At 44.0% G+C, this 12,047-nt stretch overlaps 1 protein-coding gene across 1 annotated transcript in view; it reads right to left on the bottom strand.

The window, feature by feature from the left end:
* Nucleotides 1-12,047, bottom strand: part of PAH (phenylalanine hydroxylase) — a 34,023-nt gene that overhangs the window by 8,334 nt on the left and 13,642 nt on the right. Inside the window, exons 3-6 of the mRNA XM_054282020.1 lie at nt 10,601-10,784; nt 5,262-5,350; nt 2,627-2,694; nt 98-294 (exon numbers count right to left, since the gene is read on the bottom strand). Of these exons, the coding sequence (XP_054137995.1) occupies nt 98-294; nt 2,627-2,694; nt 5,262-5,350; nt 10,601-10,784 (538 nt within the window). The remainder of the gene's footprint in view (nt 1-97; nt 295-2,626; nt 2,695-5,261; nt 5,351-10,600; nt 10,785-12,047) is intronic.

Here is a 12,047-nt window from a genome sequence, read left to right as displayed (position 1 = left end):
TAAATCAGGGACTGTTTATCCCTCTCTGGAAGCACCACCCCCACTGATAGCTGAGGCCCTTCATTTCATTTTGTTCTTTTAGAGGTTTCAAACTTACTCTGCAAGAAATTTGAAACATCTTCAAGCTGGGGAATGTTGTCCTCCCTGTAGCCACAGTACTTCTCCAGCAGTGGGAACACGTGGTTGTGTTCATAGCAAGCATGAGTTGGATACAGACTCTTCAGCTCCCTGAAGACAGTGCCCCAAGTTTTCTTTTCTTCTTCCGTATAGGTGACACGAGGAATAGGTTGGCCACTAGAAAGAAAATGGATGTCCTCAATAGCATCCACAGAAAATGTCTTATGCCATCAACATGCTATTTGTCCTTTCCCATTTTCAAAACAGTTTTGTTATTCTGCTTCATGTTGCAGCCTTACTAGGACTGGCCAGGAGCTGCTGCTGCAGGGGAGGAGCTGCTTTTGGGTTGATGTGCAAGTGCAAAAGGAACCTCACTTGTCCCTAGGCAGTGTCTGGAAAGGACTCTAATGACCTTGGCTAAGAAAATGGCCTTTAGACAGCTCCTTGCATTATTGTGTTAAAAATAAATCAGTGCTTATTTGTCTTTTAAATGTGTTCTTCTAAAAATACTTGCTTGCTGTTGGTTTCAATTTGTTTTTCCTTTCTTGATATGAAGGAGCTGTTTCGCTTCTTGCTCTAGTGAAGCATTACATTGATGGTTTTTGTAAAAACATGAAACCATCAGCTCCATAAAACTGTTGCAGGAGCAGAGAAATTCTAATCTGTGCTCTGTGCCGTAACAGATGCAGACTCCAGCCAGTTTGACTTTTTATAATTGTAAGGGGCAATTATGAGTTAAATCCCACCCTCAGGCCTGCACGTGCTTAGCTCATGTTGAAGCTAACAGGAGTTATCCATCACAAGCAGTGCAGTTTGGCCTCCTGTGAACAACCAATTCCTTAGCAATAATGTTAAGGCCGTGGGTGAATCCAGCAGCTTGGAAATAATCAAAGGGGTTTAAGTAACTTAATAGGTTTAACAACACTGCTGGAACAATGCTGAAGCTTTCCAAACCCCAGAGACCCATTGTTAAACTCTTGATGACTCCCCACTATCTCCCACTTTCTCTTTTTTTATCTTGAGCCTCAGGGCAGCTCCTCTGGAGAACCATCACCTTCTGTCTCTCTGTATCAGCTCCCCTTGATCTGTGGAGCTTTAAACATCATGTTGAATTATGAGGATTGCCGGGTGATTTTTGTTCCTATAGCACTCCTAAATAATCCTCAACCACCTTCCAGGACTACCTGGGGGAAGCTATGACTTTAAAACCTTTCAAATTTCAATTAAAAAAAAATTCTAGGGATCAATGGGGCCAGAAGCAAAGTAAGGCAGAGCAAAGAGAGAAGCTAAAAGCAAAGAGAAATCAGGGAAATTGGGCATTCAACAAAAACAGTGGGTTAATCTATCATGAGAGGAGGCAAAAAGGAAAAGGCAAAGTAGGGGCAAACAGCACAAAGAAAGGACAGAACAGATGCAAAAGAAGGGATAGAGAAGAGGATTAAATTAATGTTAGGAAGAATACAAGGCAAGCAACCACTGGCCCATCTCACTGTGGCAGCTGTGTAGCACCTTCACAACTTAAGAACCCTTTCCTTTTCAGTGAAGCCTGATAACTTTGGTTATGCCTCTCCTCCCGTCCACTTCTCTGTATCATCTGTGGCATATCTAACAATGGACATTAGATCTGTTCACACCTGGACACAAAACTCTTATCCAAATTTTCTGGCTATAAACTGGCTTTCTGACTTTTTTCACCTGGCATTTTGTACTTTCCATCAACCAGTCCGATTTTGTTTGTCCTTTTGTGATTACATTATTAACTCTTTGGCTCAAGGGCTATCTTGCAAAGATGTTAATTGCAAATTGTAGCCCAAAATTTACAATATATGATAATTTTTCCTTGCAAACACAGTTTTTACCAGTCCCAGGAAGAATCAAGCCCAGTAGTACTGATCTATACACATGAGTGTCTCTGGGAACAGAATTTTTTTCTTCTCCAGATCTGATCATTGAAAGCAATCAAATAAGCTCTAACTGAATTTATCATGTCTATTAATTTATTTTTCTTGGGAAATGAAAGCCTAAATTGCTGATTGCAGCTGGATTAGACATGATAAAAGTAGGGTAACAGACACTGGATTAGCATCAGAACCATATGTTATTCATTATTTTAATAGTGTATGCAGATCCTGCTTTAATGTTAATGATGGGCACTCCTCCCCCAGCCCTGGTTTAATGGGGAATACCAGATTTATTCAATGCTCAGGTCTTTGTAGCAGCAACAGTCTGCTGCTCAATTAGACAACAAAGCTGTGAAAGAGGGGTGTTGTGGGGAGAGAAGGGAGATGTCTCTTCTGAACGTGTGCCTGGAACAATTTACCTTTGTTTGGCTGTGATTTGGTGATAAATGAGTGAACAGGAAGATTTAAACACGTGGCAGAGAAAAGCCAACAGCAGGAGGATGCTTGTGGAAAAGCTTGGAGAGGCAGCAGGGTGAGCAGCCTAGGAGAGGGCAGGAGATGAGGGCAGGAGATGAGGGCTTGCTCTGCTCCATGCCGTGGGTACTCACTGTCTGTAGTTGTAGGCGATATCTGCAAACTCCTTCCTCCGGGCCCGGTACACGGGATCTTTGAACCCCTGCAGAGAAACACTGATGCTCAGTCCATGCAAAATGGACGGTAAGGGCAAAAGGTGAAGAGCCTTGCTCCTAGTGAGCACCCTCAGGCATGGCTGGTGCATCCCAGAAGGGCAGCAAGGTCAGTGGGTGTGACCGTGTTCACAGGGGTCCAAGGATGAGGGAAGAGACGAGGATCTGACTCCATCTTTCAGCAGGCTGATTTATTATTTTATTATATATATTATATTAAAACTATACTAAAAGAATAGAAGGAAGGATTTCACCAGGAGGCTAGCTAAGAATATAAATGGAAGAATTATAACAAAAGCTTGTGTCTCGGACACAGGGTCCGAGCCAGCTCACTGTGATTGGCCATTAATTAGAAACAATTCTATGAGACCAATCACAGATGCACCTCTTGTATTCCACAGCAGCAGATAACCATTGTTTACATTTTGTTCCTGAGGCCTCCCAGCTTCTCAGGAGAAAAAATCCCAAGGAAAGGATTTTTCAGAAAATATCATGGCTACAGGTGGGAAAGCTGCCTCTGCTCTGCCAGGCTGCACTCAGCCAGGGCAGCGCTCCCTTCCTGGGCTGCCTCCCTGAGCAGCCACAGTCTCTCACCACCCCTGCCCCATAAATCCTTTCTTTTTCTCATTTCCACTTCCTATAAGATAGGGAAACGTTCCTTTACAATAACGACAAGGTGCTCCTGGCAAGCGCAGCCCAGAATTATCAGTACTTGGATAACCATGCCCTTCTGGTTTCCCTTGAAGCTTGTTGCTGTGCCTGGCACAGCCGAGCTGCTCTAGAGAACCAGAATCAAAACACATTAGAAACACATTCATCAACTCAATCGGACCTTTTAGGCAGATTTTCAGCATGAACCACACTTAAAAGTGCTCATTTTCAAACTGCTGGAGGATCAGTAGCCACTTAGCAGGCCAAAACCCCCTATTTGTCGTACAAATGCAACCATTTGAAGGCAATTAATGACTACAAAGAATGTCTAATAGACCTTGTGGCTGGGAGCTTGACCTTTGCAGCTAATTAGCAATAAAACCAAGGATAAGAAATAAAACCCTTAAATCTTCATCTGGGATAACCCTTCTCCCACCCCAGTGTGCCTGATGTTTGGACTAAAAGATCCTCAGGAGCAGGAGTGCCTTCACCACCTGGAGTGCAGAAACATCCTCCCTTCCAAGCTAGGATGCCCTTCTGCAGGGCAAACAGGAACAGCTCCCTGGGCACTGCAGCATAAATGCAGTGATCCAGAGATCCATAAATGCATCTCCTAGTGGTCAATGGCACAACTGGTCTGAGGGGCCACAAAACACAGCCAAGTACAGGAGGCAGCTGAAGTGGAGTGTAAATTCATGGGTGTGAATCAAAAAGGGACAGCCAATGGCCAAAAAAATGCACTGTCCAAGGTTAACCTGTCATGGAGGTCATTGTGATTAAATTCCACGCATCACACTACTAAAAACACAGGCTCCTTTAATTTCTCTTTTTCTACACTCTATGGACTGTCACCTATTTACCCCAGCAGCTGGCTTCCTTTTTTAAGGCACAAGTGCTCACTAACTAATTCTAGGAACTGGAGGAAAGACACTTCATTTCTTTTTATATATTTTTCTTTTCTTTTTTTTTTCTTGGTTCTTTTTTCAAATGCAATCCTGGTCTATTCCCACATGACACACAAGGGGGCCATTGGCTCAGTGTACTCCCTTTCATCCTGCCTCTCATATGACCACAGTGAACATCATGAATCATTGTGCATGGTACATAACACGTCTTGAATTAAGCAATAGGTAGTGAATGACTAATCACCCCATCTCAATTAAACTAATAGCAGCAATTTTTGGTGCACTGCATGTAATTTATTTATAATCACCCTATCTCAATTAAACTAATAGCAGCAATTTCTGGTGCACTGCATGGAACTCAGTGTGTTTTGACAAATGAAAGTAAGTTGTTGTTTGCTTGGAGAGGGAATAGAGGCAGAAAATATTCTTGTATGTGAACAAAACTGAAAAACCACAAAACAATTTTTTTTTATCAGCTAAGTCAATGAACAAAACTTTCTGATGCATTGAAACCATAAACTTTTTGAACCAAGAACATTTTCTTTTGTCATGTCTCACCTTAAAAGTACCATGTCAGATTTAGTATCCACATAACAATACACTGAGCTAAATCATGTGTATGTAATCAAGAATCAAAAAAGTCTTTCTTTCTCTGTGCTATGCCATGTTGCTTCTTTTCCTAGTTAGTGATGCACAAAGTGAGCCTGAAATCACTGCATCAGAGCCTCCTGGGAAGATTAGATGTGTCCTTGTGGTGGCCTTGTGCTCTGAAAACCACCACAATTTTTAAGATCTGCTGCCATTTGCTCAATTATAGCAACCTTTGGTTTGATTTACTCCATAAGAGGGATTGGGCTGATTGTAACCCCAGAAATGTGGTGGCCTTCTTGTCCTGTACCATGTGAAATTTAGTCTATTAGATCTATATTAAAAAAGAGCAAATTTAAGTGAGAGAAACATCACTGCCAATAAGTAGAAAAATTGCTAAAAATAATTCTTACAGGATGATCAGCATCCAATTCTGCTCCATAGCTTAGGATCTGATTGGCAAACCTGTCCAGCTCCTGGATACTTCTTGGGAACCACGGTACTGCAAAACAGAAAAGAAATAGAGACTGGTATCCTTTGTTACTTGATTTTTGGCCTCCTTCTGATATTTTCATCTTTTCATCATATATATAAAGAAACATAGGCAAGGGGCTAAGTTCTTTCAATCCTTTTGCCCATAATCAAAACAAGAACAAACCAAGCAAGTTGTCTTGAATTTGTGATTGTTTCACACTGTTGGGAGAATACAGAACATCAAGAACATCTGAACCTTGGTGCAGAGCTGCCTTGAAAGGTTTATGATTTTCTTTATATTAATTCTGGTGTCTTGGCTTATCAAAATGAAAAAAAAATATTCACAATAAGCCAGAATCATCCCCTTCAAAGAAATTGCAAGAAACTCCACAACAAGGATAAAGAATTTTTGGGCTGTCTGAAACACACTTTCTTTGACCTACTTGGTGACCCACTTGTGCTAGGATTCTGAAACAAATGACAAATGGCATCCTAATACCTCACACTAGCATTATATTACTGAAGTCATTACAAAATAATGCATTAACTTGATTAATTTTCTTGGTCTGGTAACTTGTAACTCATTTGCTCTACCCACTGTCCCAGGCACAGCCATGTGAGAAGGGACCATGGTGAGCACACAGAGCATAATGCCCTTGTGACCCTCTCATTACAGGATATAAGGTGCAAGACAATGAAGAATCACAGGGATTTCCAGATGTGATATGTTGAGATAAAAAAAGAGTAAGTCAAGCATCTTCATGGCAATTCAATACAGGGGACTGAGCAGGGGCAGCCTCTATCAGTAAAAAGTTTGCAATTCCTCGAGAGACTTTCTGGTGGAAAATGGGTGTTGCTTGCCCAGCCAGTGCTTGGCAAACAGCTGATTCCCCTCTGTGGCTCTCTGCTCAGCTGGGAGCTCTGCTGCCGGGCCATACCTCCCCATCTTAATTTGGGGGCTGTGCCAAGTGAACCTGATCCTGGGACAGCAGCTGCTGAATGAGTTCCCTGCAGTGCCCTGGGGATGGGGCTCATCCCAGACCCGATGGACCACCTGCAGGATAAGAGGATCTCTGTCTCCAGGACTATCCAGCTTTGTGCCGAGCCTCACAGCACGGAGGGCACTTGTAGCACACTGGGTTTCTGCAAGGCACCTGCACAGAGGCGCTGCAGCAGCAGCAGCAGCAGCTTTACAGGGCTCGATTTGGGGCCCTAGGCAGAGAGAGAGAGCCCACACCCCGGATTCTGTCCCATCCCAGCCTGGCTCCGTGCTGGCAGCCTGCACATTTGTTCGCTTGAGCATCCCGGGATGCAGGGACCCGCTCAGCCGTGCCTCCCCTTCCCCGCCCGGCAGAAGGGGGATTTGGTCCGCCCCTCTCCAGGATGCTCTCGCTTCTCCTTGCCCTGAAATCCAGACCTGAGCGAGTCACTAGATGGCAGCAGCAGACCCGGGAAGGTCCGCAGATGGGTTTCTGTGCTGCTGGATATACCACTGGTTATCCTACTTGCTCCAGAAACACTCTCTCCCCTCGCTGCCAGAAAGTTTTCTGCACCCTCAACCCCTTCATTTAAACTAGTCACAGGGGAGAGTAGAAAAAGGTGTGTTTGATCTATAGAGAATGGTCACTAATTACACCATATTCTGCCCATTTTCTGTCTGGGTTTGTCTCCTGGCTGTATCACTGAGCTTTGTGTGATGATGGGGAACTGCTCCAGTGTTTTGTGCTTCACACTCCCTACTACCAGCCTGGGGTGAGGCACACTGGTAAAGGTTTTGTGTTAGGCACTGGGGAAAAAATGCTTCCTGGTAGCCCCACAGCAAAGGATTGGTCAGTGTTAGAGAGAAAACCACTCCTCTCAGGGATGCACCATGGCCTGGAGAGTCCAAGCTGTGTAGAAAAATTGGTGGGGGCTGAAGTCTGTGCTGGATTTTGGCAGAGATGTCTGTAGGGCTTTGCTGGCCTGAATCAAAAAGGTCTCGCTGGGCCAGGTTTGAAACATTGCTGCCTTACTTTGCATACAGACTTATTTCATTAAATATCCTATTCTCAAGATTGCAGTAGTACTTGGTGCAGAACTCATTAAAGACTCGAGGAAAAACTGACTCCAGGCTGATGTGGTGTCAGCCCTGGGTGTGGAGATGGGTGATTTGATTTTTCCCTAAACAGGAGAAGCAACTTATCTTCCTGGCACCAAGCCCTGATCCTGCCGGCCCAAACACCAGCAGGGGCTAAATGAGAGCAGCTCTGAGCTTGCAGAGCTGGATGGACATGGCAGGCTGTGGAAGGGAAATCCCAAGGAGACTTAGTGCTGCTTGCACCATCCCAGGTTGTTAGGTTGGGTCCTGGAAAGTGCTGAGCTCTCTCAGCTCTCATGGAAACAAGAATGAAAGACTCTGAGCACAGTTCTGGGGCAAACACTGCACCAAGTCCATACAGCCCTCACACTGAGGCCCAGGGTGAAAAAAGGCTACTGGTGGGTCTTCTGCCTAGATGTGACGTGCCAGGACACTGTCCCCAGCCCTCCCAGAAACTATTCAAAAGATGAAATCAAATTAGCCCCTGGCTGAATCTATCCCACGTTTTGTTTGCAGCACCCTCCTGCAGCCAGACTCGCTGTCTGTCTGTCTGCACAGCCATTAATGAGCTGCCAGGGCCAGCTCCTGCAACACTGGGCCTCTGTCAAGGTCTGAGGAGCCAACGTGGGCTGATCAGCAATAAATATTGATTTGTCTGTAAGTGAAATAGCAGCATTTAGGGGATGGTGCTGGACACCCAAGTGGTGACCAAATTACCGTGGGGTCAAACGCTGAGCAGAATGCTAATGAGCCATTTAAATGAGAGGCAGCAGAGCAGGACTTGTGCAGAATCCTCCACTTGGACCATTGTGAGGAGGGTCAAAGACAGGTCTATGCAATTTATAGCAGTTCAAGGCCCAGGTTTAGCCCTTTTTTAAACACTCTCAAATGCTCTGGCTAGCCTCAGGGTCTGGCAAACAAGGGCCCTACAGATCCTCAGCCCCCAGCTTGTTTCAGAAATGCAATAAATTGTCTGCATTTCCCTAATGCTGCAACAGAATAATATTTAATTATTTTTATTCATGGGCTCCAAGTGGACTGCAGCTACCATCTTGTTCCCAAAAAGAGCCACTAGGAGATGCACTGTGTTTTTACAACAAATCTTTCCACATACACAAAGAACTTTTGGCTCAGCAGCTGCCAGCCCTTCTCATCTGAAGCTCCAAAGCTACATTTGGATTTAGAGCACTTTGCTGGCCTGCTCTCGCCTAAAATAATACTGCTGATCCAAACCTGATATTTGTAACTATTGGAATTTGTCAATTAAATGTTGCATTGAGAAAAGATACTAAAAGCAGTTAAAGTGACAAAGGAAATGAAAGGAAAGGGAAAAGGGAAAAGGGAAAAGGTCATTCACTTATCCCTTGCCCAATAAATCACATACACGCCATGTTTAACATACATATAATATATGTATGTTAAACATACATATATTTATATGTTAATATACAGAAGGGACAGAATACAGAAATTTCCTCTGAGTGCCAACAAAGCAGTGCCCCAAAAAAGGGACTGTGTTCTTTCCAGAGGAAACAGAAAACTAAGGTTTTTCTTTCTCAAATCATGAGCAGGAGCAAAATGAATCCTTTGCAGGGAAGAAATGACAGCATTCTAGGCTGCAGCAAAAGAATCAGTCCCATGGGATCCCAGATTGCCCCTGGAAGAAAACCTTCCCAGCCTTTACCTGCCCACTGAGACAAGTGTGGCAACATCCCCATAAACCATCTGTCTGAGACTGTGCTCCCTGGAGGCACAGCGCCCTTGTTCTGTGATTTGGGAATAAGATTTCACACAGGCACATCTGTGGACTAGGACCAGATTTGCCAGGAGGATTCATTTGAAAGACAAGCTGGCCCAAAAGGCACCACAAGGCCTGTTATTTGTTAGTGCCATCCCTGATAAAGGACAGCATCTCACCACACTTCCTGCAGCTCGGGCTGCTCCCATCTCTCTCTGCCCTTGCAGTGCCTCTGCCCAGGATTTGCCACCCACAGTTCATCCCCTAAGCAGGGCTCGTTTGACCTTTCAAAATATGGCCCTTGGAGGATTTCAGTTTGACTGGATCCTTATTGCTCATGAGAGGAATTGAAATTGAAAAAAAATGAGAAAAGGCAAGAAGAAATATCAATCTTCCTCTGTCTCCCTGGCAATAAATTGTTCCCATTTTATAATATTTCTGAATTGTTGAAACTAACAAACACAAGTTATCCTCTCAGACAGAAGAGGATCAAATCCTTTTTTGAAGCTGACAGGATAATCTAGCTCAAAAACTCCTTTGATCAACAGAGTAACATGCAGTGAAATCCTAATCCTACAGCTGACCACAGGAGTTTTGATTTCTGTGAGGTCAGAATTTCACATGCATGACTTTCCTGCATGATATTTAGAGCTGTATCTCTGTCTGACTCTGGCATATGTTTATAGACAACTTTATTATTTCATAAACTTCTTTATTACTTTCTTCATACTAACTAGAGAAATGAATGTTAAGCCCTGGTAGGTCCTGTAGCTTTATTCTGGAAATAAAAAAAGCCCCCAAAAGTGAACCTCTTCGATCTGACATGATCATAAATCACCTAATCAACCTTTTGTCCCTTTGTCTATGAATGGAGAAAACTGACTCCAAAGAGAATCTGCCTTCTCCTTTTTCATCTTCAAATGTAATGTCATGGGTAGGACACAAAGGAAACGGTAAAAGGATTACCAGTACTGATCTCAAGAAGGTATTAATGTCCTTTCATGTTGTTCCTAGGAAGGAAGAGGAAGATCCAGGCCTAAAGTATTTAAAGTCTGAAATCCTATTAAAATCACATCTGTTATCTGAAGAGGCATTCAAGTCTGTCTCAGACTATCTGCCAGGCAGCCACCACTGCACCAAGCAGCCTCAACTCCAGCAAATCTCTGAGAATTAGGAGCGGGAGCAACTCAAAAAAATCTTTCCTTTTTTCCCTCCAAAGGCAGAACTGCAATTCCCTGGGATTTCTTACAGTAAGGGAGAGTTAGTCCTGTTCCCACCAAAACGGGTGGCAGAGCCTCCCTAGTTTCACAGGAGACTTAGAATCATGGCAAAAATTTACACTACAAAAAATCCCAAATGAAAAAGTTAACAGTACAGGGAAAATAGAGACAGGAAAAATAAGTAATTTCAGTATGTGGCATAAATAGTCCATGTCAGTGTTAACCTTGTCAGCATTTCCTTACCAGTGTCCTTCTTCTTTGTTCGTGAGAGCTCATGGACTGTTGCTCCAATGTCAGTTCTCAAGGACTTGATGATCTTGTCCAGTGCTGGGACATTCTTGCCTTCCAAGTTAATGAAGAATTCATACTCATCTTTGTTGAGACGGGAAGGTCGGGACTCAATGTGGGTCAAGTTTATTCCTTTTTCCTATGAGAAAGAGAAATTTTGGTCCTGCAGTTTTTGGGGGAAGGGATATGACATAAAGACTGGATAAACACGGGTCAGTCAACAAACCATGTTGTACCATGCAAATAACTCAAAAGCAGCCACTGGACTTGAGGACTTTCACAGCAGAGAGAGAAGCAGAAAGGAAGAATGAGAAATATGTGGGATTCACCCTTGTACAGAGCTTCAGCACGAGGATTGGGCACTGCTGAAGGCTTAGAGAAAGGTGGAAGCAGGATACTGTCGCAGACATCTTTTCATGAAAAATCCTTTCTTTGGGATTTTTTCTCCTGAGAAGCTGGGAGGCCTCAGGAACAAAATGTAAATAATGATTATCTGCTGCTGTGGAATGCAACAGGTGCATCTGTGATTGGTCTCATGTGGATATTTCTAATTAATGGCAAATCACAGCCCAGTTGGCTTAGACACAGAGCCCAAGCCACAAACCTTTGTTATCATCCCTTCCTATTCTATTCTTAGCTAACCTTCTGATGAAACCTTTTCTTCTATTCTTTTAGTATAGTTTTAATATAATATATATCATAAAATAATAAACCAAGCCTTCTGAAACATGGAGTCAGATCCTCGTCTCTTCCCTCATCCAAGAACCCCTGTGAACACAGTCACAGGGTACAGGCTGTAAACAGGTTTTTTATTGCAAATGGCAACTGCAGTCCCTCAAGCACATAATGAGAGCTCGTCTGTGTTGACAGAGACATTTCCCCAGCACCAACACAGGAAGAAGGCATTCCACCTGTGGAGTGCCCTCTCATGGGAAACTGAATGCTGTCCTGATGAGCATCCTGAGAGAAGACTGGATGAGCAGGCAGCTGGGCACCCTGTGAGATCAGCTTCTGCCAAACCTCTGCTCAGTCACCTGCAAAGCCACCTGCACAGCTCCCAGGGCTGCCAGCAGCTGTTGGGCAAAGATCCAAAGGGAAGCATGGATCCACACTAAAAAAGGCAGCCCAGGTTTGGGCAAGTAAAAAGATGGGTGTTTTAAATCACAGGATCACAGAGGTGGTGAGGCTGAATGGGGGGGGGGGGGGCTTCTGGAGATCAGCAAGTACAATAATCTGCTCAGGTTGCCTGAGCATTGCCCAGGGCTGTGTCCAGTCAGGTTTGGAGACTCCTCAGTTTCTCTGGGCAGCTGCTCCCAAGTCTAGTCACCCTCACAGAGAAGGATTATTTTCTTTAGCACAGAAATTCAAGTTCTGTCTCACCAAATATCTTTGCTGACCATCA

The sequence above is a fragment of the Melozone crissalis genome, unplaced genomic scaffold (genome assembly GCF_028551555.1).
Source record: "Melozone crissalis strain CALT ecotype California unplaced genomic scaffold, PUWL_Pcris_2 ptg000033l_1, whole genome shotgun sequence".
Lineage (NCBI taxonomy): Eukaryota > Metazoa > Chordata > Aves > Passeriformes > Passerellidae > Melozone > Melozone crissalis.
This window is presented reverse-complemented; position numbering and strand designations above follow the sequence as displayed.